The 16,746-nt window shown below is 45.9% G+C and overlaps 1 protein-coding gene across 1 annotated transcript; it reads left to right on the top strand.

The window, feature by feature from the left end:
* Positions 1-2,860: 2,860 nt before the first annotated feature.
* LOC143768651 (fish-egg lectin-like) lies at positions 2,861-8,128 on the top strand. Its single transcript, XM_077257296.1, has 4 exons — positions 2,861-2,927; positions 3,983-4,210; positions 7,329-7,662; positions 7,851-8,128. Exons 1-4 carry the CDS (start codon positions 2,873-2,875, stop codon positions 8,017-8,019), a joined length of 786 nt encoding a protein of 261 aa, XP_077113411.1. The 5' UTR covers positions 2,861-2,872; the 3' UTR covers positions 8,020-8,128.
* Positions 8,129-16,746: the final 8,618 nt, after the last annotated feature.

Raw genomic sequence — 16,746 nt, forward strand, 5'->3', positions numbered from 1 at the left:
GGACAAACGTATTTTTGGCTTGTATACCGTCCTCATAGAGCTTATTTTTGGCTTCTGTATCATCCTCGTAGAACGTATTTTTGGATTGTATACCATTTGTGTAGAGCGTATTTTTGGCTTGTATACTGTAGTCGTAGAACGTATTTTTGACTTCTATACTGTACTTGTAGAACGTATTTTTGGCTTGTGTACCATCCTTGTAGAACGTATTTTTGGCTTGTGTACTATCCTCGTAGAATGTATTTTTATCTTGTATACCATCCTCGAAGAACATATTTTTGGCTTGTATACCGTTCTTGTGGAGCGTATTTTTGGCTTGTATACTGTCCTCATGGAGCGTATTTTTGGATTTTATACCGTCCTCGTGGAATGTACTCTTGGCTTGTATAACGTCCTCGCGGAACGTATTTTTGGCTTGAATACCGTCCTTGTGGAATGTTTTTTTGGCTTGTATACCGTCCTCATGGAACATATTTTTGTCTTTTATATCGTCCTTGTGGAACGTACTTTTGGCAGGTATACCGTCCTCATGGAACAAATTATTGGCTTTGTGTACCGTCCTTGTGGAACGTCTTTTTGGCGTGTATACAATCCTCGTAGAACGTATTTTTGGCTTGTATACCGTCCTCATGGAGCGTATGTTTGGATTTTATACCGTCCTCATGGAACGTATTCTTGGCTTGTATACCGTCCTTGTCAGGGCCGGACTGGCCATCTGGCAATTCTGGCAAATGCCAGAAGGGCCAGTCTGGTGATGGGCTGCCTTGTCTGCTACGTTGTTAGCAGAATCTGTGTTCTTAAGACACCCATTCTGTTAAGAGTTGTGATGAAGCACAAAGTCGATGACTCCATCACTTACCCCAGCAGCCACGGGAATCATTAGAAATATTGGTCTTGTAGTAAATCTTGCTGTCCTCCATCCAGGGTAATATAAGTAATATATCCCATCTTGTGCTTGGGAACGGAAACAGCATGGGCCTGTGGGATTTCAAATGCCAGGGCTGAAGCCCTAGTCCGTACCTGGTCCTCGTGGAATGTATTTTTGGCTTGTGTACTGTCCTTGTGGAACATATTTTTGTCTTCTATATCGTCTTTGTGGAACGTACTTTTGGCAGGTATACCATCCTTATGGAACAAATTATTGGCTTGTGTACTATCCTTGTGGAATGTCTTTTTGGCTTCTATGCCATTGCAGCACCCCAGAGTCCTGGTTGTTGCAGTACTGTGGCTCCGCCACTATGGGGAGCTATGGTACGTCTGATTGCACTAAAGGAGTTTCTCTGACCAGGTAACACCTCACTACACTTCACACTCCGGCCACCAGGGGGGGTGGTCCTATCTAGTAGGCCACTCCTCACACTATGGTAAAACTGGGGGTTGGACAGGAAGACAGAGAGAAGTAGCTGGGAAGAGCTAGTGAGAGGACCTGTCAGGGATGGGATCCTGGCAGACTCCTCAGAACAGAACTAACCAGTGCACAACGGGAATACAGTAAAGAAGTATTGGGACCAGAAGGAGTCGTGCTGTTAGACCGAGGCAACATCCTTCTGAGGCGCAAACAGTCGGTGGCCGGAACGCCGAGCAAGTAAGAGACTTTAAGTACACTGCAAACCACGGCCGGACAGCCAATTACAGGTTGGCTGTCTCACTTAACACCTAAGCAGACAACGGAGGCAGTTGTGGGAGAGGGGCGACTCTAGGGTCCCGGAAGAACTCCAGGCCTACCCCGTCATACGGGTGCGTCCTACCATATCATCTGGGGGACGGAGAGAACGAACATCAGAGACAGACAGAAACAGTTGTGAGGACTATCCCGGGAGCTCAGCAGGGAAGAACTACAACATCCAGCGCTAGAAGGTAGACACTGATTCCCACCTGTAAAGAGAACTCCTGATGTGCCTTTGGACCGGCCGGTCTCTGACAACCCAGTTAACAGCGCTCTGGACTGAGGTCTCCAAAACCTTCAGTAAAGAGGTAAAGAGACTGCAACCTGGTGTCTTCGTTATTTACCGCGACTTGCACCCCACAACTGCACCATCATCATCACTTATTGCACCGGACGTCCCCCACTGACAGACAGGGCCACGGACCGGGTCTAGCCACCGTGACAACCCCAGGACTGAGACCCAGAGGCCCGGCTCCGGGTACCCCTCGGCCCTGCGGCGGTGTGGGGGCGCTCCACCATCCTCTTGGAATGTATTTTTAGCTTGTACGAGTATATTGTCCTTGAGGAACATATTCTTGGCTTATGTACCATCCTCGCAGAACGTATTTTTGTCTTCTATATCGTCCTTGTAGAACGTAATTTTGGCATGTATACCGTCCTCGTGGTAATCTAGTTTTTTAATTCATATGCCAGTCCATATGGGCTATAAATACAGAGGACCATGTGAAAAAATCGCAGCATACTCCAGTCTGGTCTGATTTACAAACGTTGAGGATAGGCATACGGAGCTACACATGGAGCCAGTAGAGTGTGAAATGTGCAGACTTGAATAGTCCTAGTTTTCAGAAGTTTAAACGTGGCCTAAAAGTATTTTCACACTTTGCATTTTTCCAATGATTTTTTTGCGTATTTTTGAAGCACAAAAAAATTGCTGCATTTTACAGTACCAATGAAGTAAACGAGATTTCCGAAAATGCTTGCACACGTTGCTTGATTTTCCTTGCAGATTTGAAGCAGTATCCAGTATGCCACATGTCAGTTAATCATTGTTAGTTGTTTGGGGTTTTTTTTGTTTTTTGTTTTTTTTTTTAAGGTGGAGTGAGGGATCATCCCACTCCCAAAAGTGATAAATGGCCTGGGGAGGAGTTCGGGCGGCTTATAAATGGGGCAGAATAACCAGTAGATCACATCACACAAGGAGTCATCATGATCCAGATCCTTGGTGTATTACTGCTGAGCATCGGAGCAGCCACTGCTGCAGGTAACCTCTGTGCAATTATTAGGAGAACTGCAGATGTCACCTATCAACAAACGGCTAGTTATTTCTTCTTGGTTTTGATATAGTAGAGTTAATATTTTATATTTTATTGTATTAACTAGTCTCATAGTCTTATATTATATTTTATTTTTCTTCAGGTTTCATATTTTTCTTCTATTTTCCTATCCTATGTCGAATGTTTTGAGAAAACTGTGTTATGGGTCCCTTTAATTAAAAATAGGGAATTTTTAATTGATGTACATTACAAAAATAGTCAGTTTTTAACATTAAATCGTTGTGTATGGAGTATTGGGTTCACTTTATTTTTTCCCACAACGTTGTACAGGAGCCCACGCCAATTTTTCCCATGATTTAACCCTTTAACTTAATAGCTAGAGCCCCCAAATTTGACCCACAGACACTTCTTACATTAGTGAAGAGGAATATGTAATAAAAGAAGGGATATGAGATGGTTTACTGTATGTAAACCATGTATCATATCATGTCGGGTTTGTGAAGGAGAGAGCAAAAGCCGGCAATTGAATTACCGGCTTTTGTGCTATATCGCGCTGCATTAAATATAAATATACATATATAGGTGTCTCACTGACATATATATATGTATTTATACCTATTCTATGTGTATATATCTACTCTATTCTAACCTGTCAGTGTGATTTTACTGTACACCGCGCTGAATTACCGGCTTTTCAAAGGACACCGGTGCGTAAGAATCGGACAGAACTCGCATGGTGCGAGTGCTGTGCGATTTTTTTTCTCGCATTCATTGACTTGTATTGGCGAGTCTCGTCCGAGAATCACAGCAATACGCAGCATCGCACATGAAAAGACACCTATTGAATAACATTGGTCCGAGTGCAATCTGAATTTTTATCGGATTGCACTCGTCCGTTTTCCTCGCAAGTGGAAAGGGACCCTAAAGATCATCAGCTGAGAAACTGACAATTGCATAAATAGTAATTCCATCCTGTAACGTTATCGAAGCCATCGTCATGATACTTGCTTTTCTTGGTCTCTCTCACCACTTTTCTCCGCAGACCGTCTATGTATTGTGATCGATGGGTGGTTGAAGCAGGTGGATGCCGGTGCCGGTCAGGTTTACGGTGTGAATGATAACGATGACATCTACCAATGGCTGGGCCACGGGTGGAAAAATATTCCTGGAAAGCTGATGCACGTGACGGTCGGTCCTGCTGGTGTCTGGGGAGTCAACAAAATGCAGAATATCTACAAATACCAAGATAACAACTGGGTGCAGGCATCAGGTAAGAAGACACGGCACGTGCCTTGTGGCTTCCTCAGGCTGCACCATTTTTTATTCAGGTCATGGAAATTCAAGGGCAACTGCAGTAATCCAAAGTATCCGATGTTCCACCATGTCTGAGTAGTAAGCGGAGATATGAGATCTCTATATTTAGCTGTTCTGGGCCTGTCTATAACATAGAAAGTAACTGGGTAGTAACTCTTTTCATATCTTAGAGCAAGTTTCTCAGTTTGCGAGATGTAAGGATACGTCACTGATCTCCTGGTCTAACCTCCTGCATGATTAGACAGTGCTGGGAGATTAGAGCATGCAGAAAAAAATCCCAGCAGTCTGTGTTTAGCCCTTCTCTCATCGTCATTCTCACATAGTCACCTCTGCTGTACTGTCTATCCCCCAACACTGATTAATGGAATCTTTTCTGGAATGTGTCAGTATTGTCACTTTTATTGTGCTCTCAGCATATTGTAATCCTTCTGCAGTGAGAGAAGAGCAGGATACTCCTGTGAGATGTAATGACAGCCTGCTTTGCTTTCACTGAAGAGGGATTACAATTTTCCTCAGAACAGGCATAATAAGTGTGTAAGTGCGATTACTGATATCTGTGAGCTCTCATCAATGGACAGGCGGTTTGGGGAGAGGTTCAGTACAGCAGAGGTTACTGTACTATGAAAAAACAGAACGGATACAATGGTTTGTAATGTGACATAGCTAAACTCATCTGTGCTGCCACTCCCCCACACTAACTGCCAGGACCTTATCAGTAAGGTGTTGGTCATCTGTGCTCTTTTCCAAGCACTTTCTAATCATGCACAAGTTTAGACATTAGGGCTGTGTCATTATTACCTTTCCTCCCAACTTTTAAAAACAAGAAAGAGTGACAGATACAAATGGTGCACTTACTGTACCATGGCAATTTTTATAATTCCCCCCCTACATCGTATGGTACCCCACGATGTACAAACATAGCTTTGTTACATCAATATACCCCCTATGCTCACACAGTCCTGCTAGATCAATACACCCCCATACACACACAGCTCTGCTACATCAATACATACCCGATGCACATGTAACGGGGGCCAGGGTGGTAGCCGTACCGAGGGATTGCTGCTGCTTCCTCATCACACCCCGACACTCCGCTACAGAAATATCATGTCCATTTTGTGGTGTGCTGTGTGTGTCAAGTAGTTCCCCCACCTGTGAGTCAGAATCCTTCACAGCATACAGGGCTCCAATCCGTCGCAGAAACACACAAATCAAAGTCCCGATTCATTTTCAATAAAACTTTACTCAATTCGTGCATCTTCATAACAGACTTAATCCAACAATCTTCAGAAGACATAAGAACTTCTCCTGCACTTTCCGTGGTCTTTTCCTTCAGCTTATCTTCTAGCACCGTGGCTTCCAGACCCGCAGTCCCCTGGGAATTCCAGCTTTCTGATACTAGGTGCTCCTCGTCCACTTTCCCCATTCTGGGCGAAAAATCAGGTTGCCTCTGCAATTCCTGTTTGGACCATAAGTCCCGGACGTCACGGGAGGTAACCCACAGACAAGCCACCGACCCTTGCAGACTGCCTCGCTATTCACGTGCTTCAAGATCTAACATCTCCAGACCTGCTTCCCTCAGTGCTTCATCTGTCTCTCTCAACTGTAACTCACCACACAACCACTACCACTCCTTCTAGAACAATTCCTCTCACTGCTCTAGCTCCTCCCACTACCTGAAAATTACCTCAGAAAGGCACTACACTACACTGGCTCCGCCCCCTTTCTCAACTGTCACTACTCTGACTGAAACTAGTTCTCAACACAATCTAATCTCCTACTCTACAGTGCCCCCCTTAAGGCTACTTTCACACTAGTCCGTCGGTACGGGCCGTCGCAAACTGTCGGCCCAACGGACAGTGTGTTAATGAAGCACAACATGGGCAGCGGATGCAGTTTTACAACGCATCCGCTGCCCATTGTGAGTTCCGGGGAGGAGGGGGTGGAGTTACATTGAACTTTTTTTGTGCGTCGCGGCCGCCAAAAACACAACGCATCCGTCGCACGACGGATGCGGCGTGTGGCCATACGTCGCAATGCGTCGCTAATGCAAGTCTATGGAGAAAAAACGCATCCTGCGGGAAACTTTGCAGGATGCGTTTTTTCTCCAAAACGACACATTGCGACGTCCGTCACACGATGCTAGTGTGAAAGTAGCCTTACACTAACCCACAACTACACTGCCATAACCCTTACCAATGCTGACCTACCACTGCCACTGACTGTCCCAATTCCTGTCCCTAACACACACATATCAGAACAGTGTCAGCCATTATCATATTAAACAGTGTCAACTATCATAAACTGCACAGGGCACACAGCAAACACAAAACATACCCAGTTTCATTAGGTAGGCATGCACAGGAATGCAGGGTTCAAACCAGCCGCCTGCACACCCTATTACACACACACAGCCATTCTATATTAATTCACCCCCATGTAAACACAGCCCCTCTACATCAATACAACCCTTATGCATACACAGCACTGCTACATCAATACACCCCCATGCACACACAGCTCTGCTACATCAATACAACCTAATGCACACAGCCTTGCTACATCAATATAGCCCCTATGCACACACAGCTCTGCTATAGCAATATACTCCTCATGCACTTAGAAGCCTGATACATGAATACACCCCTCATACACACACAACCCAGCTACATCAACACATCCTCCATGCACACACGGTCCAGCTACACAGCTACAACTACAGCTGGTTTGAAAATTATAAAATAAATTATACTCAACATACGGGACCCCTTGCTACTCCCGGTTTGATTCAGGTCACTCACTGCTCACTGTAGTTCTTTTGCAATTGTGACATCCCAATATGGCTGTGCAACCTCTGCAGACAAACAGTGATTGGCTGCAACAGTTACATGTCTGTGTCAGTACAATGTACATCAATGCTACAGTGACCGTAGTGGGGCTGACGAGAAGGAAAGCACCAGGGTTTCAGGCGAATATGGCTTCATTCGTTATTTTAGCCTTTTCAGATCTGTTTTCAACAATATTTCTTTGTTTGAGAAAACCGTTTAATTTTTCTCTACCATTTACTTCTATAGGACGTCTGAAACAGATAGATGCAGGTGGGAATAAATTCCTGTCCGGAGCCAATGGGTTGGATGATATTTACTGCGCGAACAGAGATCAGACCATTTCCAACTCGGCAAATGTAGCCTATAACAACATAGAAGGGCGTCTGAAGTATTACACCTGCGGTCCCTGGGGATGTTGGGGTGTAAACGCCTACGATGATATATATTACCGCTATGATGTGACGCCCACGGCCTGCCAAGGAAGTCGGTGGCAGCAAATAGACGGCAAATTGGCCATAGTGGAGGTCGGCACCGATGGTTCTGTGTACGGCGTGAACTCCCAGGGACAAGTGTATAAAAGGTATCACCTTTAGAGATATTGGACTTCATTTATAATTTCTAACTATAATTTTTATACTTTTCAGATATAAAATCTATCTGCAGTGAGCTGCACTAATGACGGCCGACAGTATCACATAGCTATCACATGGCTCTAATAATCATTATGTCACCATTGCAGATGTGAGTAACTTCTCCCCTCTCTTTCAGGGAAGGGATCTCTGCTGGAAATCCTATCGGAACCTCCTGGACCCAATTGAATTTTTATGACACTTTCAAACATGTATCTTATGATCGGGGAAACTTGTGGCTAATCACCGAGAAAGGAGTCATCTATAAGTGCAAAGTCAACGGCTCCTCAGACCCAAACTGCTATTAGACCCTACAAATACATATGTTGTGTGTGGTTCATAGGAGAAGCAAAAAATAAAATTGCTTTATTCTTCATTGTGTTCTTGGCATTAAATAAACTCTTGCTTTCAACCATTTTACAACTAACTCTTTTAAAGAAGCTCACCAATGATCTAGTCCATAGATGGGCAAATATTTCTGCTTGAGGGGTTTATTCATGTAGCAGTGCTGTGTGTGCATGGGGGTGTATTGATGTAGCTGAACTGTGTGCATGAAGAGTGTATTGATATAGCAGGGCTGTGTGTGCATGGGGGTGTATTGATGTAGCAGAGCTGCGTGCATGAAAAGTGTATTGATATAGCAGGGCTGTGTGTGCATGGGGGTTATTGATCTAGCACAACTGTGTGTGCATGAGGTTGCATTGAAGTAGCAGAGCTGTGTGTGCATAAGGAGTGTCTGATAGCAGAGCTGTGTGCATGGGGGTTTATTGATGTAGTAGGGCTGTGTGTGCATGGGGGTGGTATTGATGTAGCAGTGCTATGCTTACATGGGGGGGTGTAATAATATATCATGGCTGTGTGTGTATCTACAGCCAACAAAGAGTAAAATAAGGGACCTGCAGTATCCTCCAACAGCCTGTGCTGGCTAATAATGCCCGTCGACACACCAAAAGCCAGTCAATGATGCCATGAGTACAGTATTGCTGTTGTGACACAATATACTGCACCTTCACATCTCTTAGACTTCGATATTTCCCACCTCAAATCAAAATGCAGAACATTGTGTAAAAGTCCAGAACTTACTCGATGGTCTGTGGACCAGGACAGCAGTCCGTCAAGCCGAGCAAGAAACACCAGAAAACTCAAAGCCAGATATGTTAGCTGCACACACAAGAACTGAAAATGTATACATAGTTCAAGACTTGCAGCAGCGTTTATAGCGTGAACAGCACCAGAGAAGAGTTTGTTATGTTTACAGCAGACGAAGGATTAACTGGAGGTCTGAGCCTGTAAGTAAAAGCAGATTATAATTATAATTTCTTAAAATGATGAAGGGATTAATAGTGAGGTTTAGGGAATGAATCTAAAAATCGCTTCAGAATATTTCATAAGGGGTTAGAACTTTTAGTTTCTGATATAAAGCTACTTTAACCCCTTCCCGACCTGTGACGCCACGTAGGCGTCATGAAAGTCGGTGCCAATCCGACCTTTGACGCCTATGTGGTGTCATGGAGGGATCACGTCCCTGCAGATCAGGTGAAAGAGTTAACTCCAATTTCACTTGACCTGCAGGGACAGGGGGAGTGGTACTTCAGCCGAGGGGGGTGGCTTTGCCCCCACGTGGCTACGATCGCTCTGATTGGCTGTTGAAAGTGGAACAGCCAATCAGAGCAATTTGTAATATTTCACCTGTGAAACTTGGTGAAATATTACAATCCAGCCATGGCCGATGCTGTAATAACATCGGCCATGGCTGGAGACCGTGATCTGCCCCCTCCACCGACTGACAGCGGCGATCTGCCACTGCTGTCAGCCTTTCCTCCCTCCATTCTGTGCTCCGCTGCCCTCCTCTCCCCTCCGCCTGTCCTCGGCCTCCCCTCTGCCCCCCGCTGTCCGATCCCACACCCCCATACTTACCAAGTCCCGGTGTCCGTCCGCCTTCAGCAATAGATGCCACCATCATCCAAAATGGCGGGCGCATGCGCAGTGCGCCCGTCGAATCTGCCAGCTGGCAGATTCATTCCAGGTACATTTACAGTTTAACAGTTTCAAACACAACAGTCATCATGAGTAACACCGTTAGCAATACAATAATTAAAGCGAAATAAGACGACCCTGCTTGTGAGAGCTTACAATTTACAATGAGGTGGGGGAGACACAAAGTACAGGTGTGTATTTACAATGATGTATTTACAATGATGGTCCAGCCATCTTCAGGGGGTGGGGGATAGATGGGGATAGTGAATGGGCTACACACACACAAACATAAAATGGCTTTGATTAGGGAGCGTGATAGACCGCTCTGAAAAAATGTGTTTTTAGCGAGCGCCTAAAACTATGCAAATTGTGGATGGTCCTAATATCTTGGGGTAGAGCATTCCAGAGGCTTGGTGCAGCATGGGAGAAGTCTTGGAGCCGGGAGTGGGAGGTACGGATTAGTGCAGAGGTTAGTCGAAAGTCATTTGCAGAGCACAGAGGTCGGTTAGGCCGATAGACAGAAATGAGGGAGGAGATGTAAGGGGGTGCCGCACTGTGAAGAGCTTTGTGGGTGAGAACAAGTACTTTGAATTGTATCCTGTAATGAATGGGCAGCCAGTGTAACGACTGGCGAAGAGCGGACGCGTCGGAGTAATGATTAGCCAGATGGACGACCCTGGCTGCTGCATTAAGGATAGACTGAAGAGGGGAAAGTCGAGTGAGGGGGAGGCCAATTAATAGAGCATTGCAATAGTCCAGGCGGGAGTGGATCAGGGCGAAAGTGAGGGTTTTTGTTGTTTCCATGGTGAGAAAAGGGCGGATTCTAGAGATGCTCTTTAGGTGTAAGCGGCACGAGCGGGCAAGAGATTGTATATGGGAGGTGAAGGAGAGATCGGAGTCAAACATAACACCCAGACAGCGCGCCTGCTGCCGGGGTGTTATTATGGTGCCACCCACGGAGAGGGAAATGTCAGATTTAGGGAGGTTAGTAGAGGGCGGGAGCAGAAGAAGTTCAGTTTTGGAGAGGTTGAGTTTCAGATAGAGAGCGGACATGATGTTGGAGACTGCAGACAGACAGTCAGTGGCGTTCTGTAGTACAGCGGGGGTAAGGTCAGGGGATGACCTGTATAGTTGTGTATGTAGGATAGCTGCGGAGACACCATCACGTGTTTCTCAACGCAAGCAGTGAATAGCCAGACCTTTCCCCGGGAAGGAACAACCACGGGAAGGGCAGCATCCAATAAAGGAAAACATCCAATACAGGAAAACCACCTATGCCAAGCATGGTATCCATCCACAGACAGCTGTTTCGGGGTGTTTGCCCCTCATCAGTGTGGAGTAGGAATCTGGCTATTAGGAGCAGTGCCTACTAAAAGGCTGTAAAGGCACAGATGATTGGCCTCGGGGAGACCAAAACATCTGAACACCGCAGAGACACCATCACGTGTTTCTCAACGCAGTGATCCAGAACACTGCCCCCATCCCTTATGGGAAATATGCAAATGCATGTAGGATAGCTGCGGAGACACCATCACATGTTTCTCAACGCAAGCAGTGAATAGCCAGACCTTTCCCCGGGAAGGAACAACCACGGGAAGGGCAGCATCCAATAAAGGAAAACATCCAATACAGGAAAACCACCTATGCCAAGCATGGTATCCATCCAGAGACAGCCGTTTCGGGGTGTTTGCCCCTCATCAGTGTGGAGTAGGAATCTGGCTATTAGGAGCAGTGCCTAGTAAAAGGCTGTAAAGGCACAGATGATTGGCCTTGGGGAGACCAAAACATAGAGGGGCAAACACCCCGAAACAGCTGTCTGTGGATGGATACCATACTTGGCATAGGTGGTTTTCCTGTATTGGATGTTTTCCTTTATTGGATGCTGCCCTTCCCGTGGTTGTTCCTTCCCGGGGAAAGGTCTGGCTATTCACTGCTTGCGTTGAGAAACATGTGATGGTGTCTCCGCAGCTATCCTACATGCATTTGCATATTTCCCATAAGGGATGGGGGCAGTGCTCTGGATCACTGCGTTGAGAAACACGTGATGGTGTCTCCGCGGTGTTCAGATGTTTTGGTCTCCCCAAGGCCAATCATCTGTGCCTTTACAGCCTTTTACTAGGCACTGCTCCTAATTGCCAGATTCCTACTCCACACTGATGAGGGGCAAACACCCCGAAACAGCTGTCTGTGGATGGATACCATGCTTGGCATAGGTGGTTTTCCTGTATTGGATGTTTTCCTTTATTGGATGCAGCCCTTCCCGTGGTTGTTCCTTCCCGGGGAAAGGTCTGGCTATTCACTGCTTGCGTTGAGAAACACGTGATGGTGTCTCCGCAGCTATCCTACATGCATTTGCATATTTCCCATAAGGGATGGGGGCAGTGTTCTGGATCACTGCGTTGAGAAACACGTGATGGTGTCTCCGCGGTGTTCAGATGTTTTGGTCTCCCCGAGGCCAATCATCTGTGCCTTTACTGTATAGTTGTGTGTCATCAGATGGTACTGAAAGCCAAATCTGCTGATGGTCTGTCCAATTGGGGCTGTGTAGAGGGAGAAGAGAAGGGGGCCAAGGACTGAGCCCTGACGTACCCCGACAGTGAGTGGAAGAGATGAAGTGGAGCCACAGAACAAAACACTGAAGGAGTGGTAAGAAAGATAGGAAGAGAACCAGGAGAGAGCAGTGTCCTTAATGCCTAGTGACTGGAGCCAAGAGAGTAGGAGAGGGTGGTCAACAGTGTCAAAAGCTGCAGAGAGGTTGAGAAGAATGAGCAGAGAGTGGTCACTGTGACGTTTTGCTATCAGAAGGTCATTGGTCACTTTGATGAGTGCAGCTTCTGTTGAATGTAGGGGGCAGAAACCAGACTGTGAAGGGTCTAGGAGGGAGTGAGTGGAGAGGTAACGGATAAGGCCAGGAGTATATCAGGCGCTCCAAGAGTTTAGCGATGAAGGGGAGATTGGAGACTGGTCTGTAGTTGTTTGTGCAGGATGGGTCGAGGGTGGGTTTCTTTAGTAATGGAGTAATGATAGAGTGTTTTAAGGAGGAGGGGAAAATGCCAGAGGAGAGGGAGAGATTAAAGATAGTAGTTAGGTGAGTTGTGACTACTGGAGAGAGAGACTGGAGGAGGTGTGAGTGAATGGGGTCGGTGGCGCATGTAGTCGGACGAGAAGAGGAGAGGAGCCTGGAGACTTCTTCTTCTGTGATGGGATCAAATGTGGAGAGTGAGCCAGGGGAAATGCAGAGAGGGATGGGAGTCACTGCGCTTGGTGTCTGGGAGCGGATTTCCTGACGGATATTGTCTATTTTCTCTGTAAAGTGGGAGGCCAGGTCATCAGCACAAATGTCTGTGAGAGGGGCTTGTGCTTTTGGCCTGAGGAGGGAGTGAAAGGTGTCAAAAAGTTTCTTGGGGTTGTTGGATAGTGAGGAGATCAGGGTGGTGAAGTAGGTCTGTTTGGCAAGGTGAAGGGCAGAGTTATAGGTCCTTAACATAAATTTGAAGTGGATTGTGCGTGTTTTCCTCCATAAGCGTTCAGCACACCTAGAGCATCGCTGGAGAAATCGGATTTGCGATGTGAGCCAGGGCTGTTTCACTCTGTGTTTGGAGGTTCTGAGGGCGAGGGGAGCTACTTGGTCAAGGGTGCTTCTAAGAGTGTCATTGAAGTGATGTACAGCCAGATCAGGACAGGAAAAAGAGGAGATTGGGGACAGTGATGAGTGTAGGGAGTCTGAAAGTGTATGAGGGTTAATGGCATGTAGATTTCTGAATGTATGGTAGGTAGGAGGGTGCTGGGGTGGGCGAGGATTTGTGAGTGTGAAGGAGAGAATGTTGTGGTCAGAGAGGGGAAGCGGTGAGTTAACTAGATAGGAGATTGAGCAGAGCTGGGCGAAGACCAGGTCCAGGGTGTTACCGTCTTTGTGTTTCAGAGGTTGAGAGCTGTGAGAGGCCTAGAGAAGTTTTTAGTGATAGAAGCTGGGATGCAGATGTGGAAGTGGGGCTGTTTATCGGGATGTTGAAGTCTCCCAGGATAAGGGTTGGGAGTTCTGAGGACATGAAGTGTGGCAGCCAGGCAGAGAAATGGTCCAGGAAGTGGGTGGGTGAGCCTGGGGGCCGGTATATGACCGCTACTCTGGGGGAGAGGGGACGAAATAGCCTGATGGTGTGGACCTCAAAAGAAGGGAATGAGAGTGATGGAACTGGGGGGATGACCTGGAAGGTGCATTGTGGGGAGAGAAGTATGCCGACTCCACCACCACGTCTGTTTGTGGGTCTCGGGGAATGGGAGAATTGTAAGCCACCATGGGAAATGGCAGCAGGAGAGACAGTGTCAGAATCCTGAATCCAGGTTTCCGTGAGGGCCAACTGATTCAGAGAGTTTTTCAGAAAGTAATTGTGTAGGAAAGGAAGCTTGTTGCATACAGAAAGTCCATGAATTCCAAAGGGCACAATTAAAAGAAGGAGATGAAGGAGATTATTAAGGTTTTGATGTGAGGTGGGGTATTAGGGTAAGGGTTGCAATTAGGGTTAGGGTCAGAATTAGGCTATGTGCACACGGTGCGGATTTGGCTGCGGATCCACAGCGGATTGGCCGCTGTGGATTCATGGCAGTTTTACATCATGTTTACAGTACCATGTAAACCTATAGAAAACCAAATCCGCTGTGCCCATGGTGCGGAAAATACCGTGCGGAAACGCTGCGTTGTATTTTCCGCAGCATGTCAATTCTTTGTGTGGAATCCGCAGCGTTTTACACCTGTTCCTCAATAGGAATACGCAGGTGAAATCTGCACAAAAAACAGTGTATCTATTGCTGTTTGCTAAGTACCAGGCTCATCTCCTCTATAGCTAAACCTCCCCCTCGCATATTTTGGAGATGCATAACTTGAAAACAAACATTTGAAAAGTTGAAAAACAAATCTCTCATTTAAGTGCCGCCTCCAAAAATTCTGCCTCCCTAGGCACTTGCCCTTAGGTTCATAGTAGAAAATATAGCCCTCATCATAGTAAAACAAACCATGCGCTGCGCTATCCAACATGTGTTCACATTAATCACATTAAGGATGTGAATAACTAACTCATTGCCTGACTTAAGTCGGAGGAACCCCAGTCCCTCTCTAGCTATACCAAATAAAATGAAATGTATGATGGCCATCCTTTGTTGACATCAAATAATTTAAAGATGAACCTTTTGGGTGTAAAAGGTGAAGAATGAATCCAACTTGTCCAATGGCCCTCTTAAAGGGGACCTTAAACTTGAATTTTTAATTTTAAGGGAGCACCATCACTAATTTCTGCTGCTCCTCTGATTCTGGAACAGTTTTTGTTTTTCTTCTGCGCCCATCCTTTACAAAGTTATGCTCCCCGGTAAATATGGTGCAAATTCTCCCTTCAACTAACTAGCACAAAACTTCTCTGTGGGTGTCTGCTTTTTCTGGTCTGATGCAGGTCAATTAAAACAATGGCCATGCTCACAGAGAAGCTACACGTCCAGTTAGTTGAAGGAAGACTTTGCATTATTATTACTAGGGGGTATAACTTTGGAACGGTTGGAACAGAAGAAAAAGAAAAATTGTTCCAAAATAAGAGGAGCAAAGGCAATTTGACGAAGTACTCAGTTTAATAAGACAAAAAATCCAGCGAAAAATCTACCATTAGTTCTAGAGTTGTAAAACAGTTCTGGGACGTTCCTTAGATCATCTACTTGCTAGTATTGTTACGTAAAACCTCTAGGTTGTCCATGTCCTGGAATGACTGATGTTTACCAAAAAAACATGTGAACTGGAATAATACAGGGGGACAAAGAACAACAACCAGGAACGTGCAAGTTATTGAGATCAAGGTTGAGCTGTAAAAGGTTGGTTGGAGCTGCTGGAGATGACCTTCTGGTCCAATACACCCTGCAGGTCCTAAAAAACTCTGCAGGAGAACACTCAAAAGATCTGGAAAACTTGCTTCACCACTTAATGGTGTCAGGAGAAGTGACTTTCTACCCAACGGCTCTAAGACGACTATGACTGGGATGAAGCTCTATCACTGAGGTCACTGAGGACAAGGAGAAGTAATGTGGTACACGCCCAATTAATTGAAGGGAAAGTTTGCAATATTATTACCGGGGAAATAACTTTGGAACAGAGAAGCACAGAAGAAAAGAAATATTGTTCCAGAATCAGTGGATCTTTGCCAATTGGACAAAAAAATCCTCTATTAACACTAAAGTTGTATAGCAGGTTTGGGACACTTCTTAGCTCACCTCCTTAGTATTATTGCGTAAAACCTCTAGATTGCCCTTGGATGACTTATGTTTACCAGAAAAACATGAGAACTGGAATAATACAGGGGGACAAAAATCAACAAATAGGAACATGCAAGTTATTTAGATAAGGACTGGGTTGTAAAAGGTTGGTTGGAACAATTAGGGATGACCTTCTGGTCCAATACACCCTGCAAGTCCTAACAAACTCTGTAGAAGGACACTCGGAAGACCTGGATCACTTTGATCATTTGCTTCTCCTGGAAACCACTTAATGGTGTCAGGACTGGTGTCTTTCTTCCCAGAGGCTCTAAGAACACTATCACTGGGAAGAAGCCCTGTCGATAGACTGGGAGAAGGTCACTGAGGACAGATACGATCTACCATGCCCACTGGACCTCAATGGAGTATCTGAGTACAAGAAGGGATAGAAACAGGCTGCTGCTCTCTGGGGGTGGACCTATGGACCGAGTAAGGAGGGCAGGTCCAGGATTAACAAAAATGAGAGGTCTCCAGCCGCAGTGTCGCATCACTGCAGGAGCAGAGACGACTGCAGAGACTAGTCATCGATAGGACTTTGGAGAGGTGCTGCATGAGTTTAGATTGCTGCTTACCCAACTACAAATAGATCACAAATAGGTGTTTTTCTAAGAGGATGGACCTATTGCTAAAGGGAGGGAGGGGACTTCATTGCCTATGAGTATTTTTTATGAGAGTAAGCCCACAGGTGGAATACAGGGAGGACTAAGGCTAAATTTAGGTAGGAGTATGAAGCACCATGCAGACAGCTGGCCCTTGCAGGGACTCAGAGC

This window comes from Ranitomeya variabilis, chromosome 4, assembly GCF_051348905.1.
Source record: "Ranitomeya variabilis isolate aRanVar5 chromosome 4, aRanVar5.hap1, whole genome shotgun sequence".
In the NCBI taxonomy this organism is placed as follows: Eukaryota; Metazoa; Chordata; class Amphibia; order Anura; family Dendrobatidae; genus Ranitomeya; species Ranitomeya variabilis.

Excerpts from the sequence above, each read along its gene's own strand:
- LOC143768651 (XM_077257296.1), top strand. The coding sequence starts at position 2,873 with ATGATCCAGATCCTTGGTGTATTACTGCTGAGCATCGGAGCAGCCACT. Across the intron at positions 2,928-3,982 it reads CGGAGCAGCCACTGCTGCAG|ACCGTCTATGTATTGTGATC; the intron begins GTAACCTCTGTG and ends TTTTCTCCGCAG. Across the intron at positions 7,663-7,850 it reads CAGGGACAAGTGTATAAAAG|GGAAGGGATCTCTGCTGGAA; the intron begins GTATCACCTTTA and ends CCTCTCTTTCAG.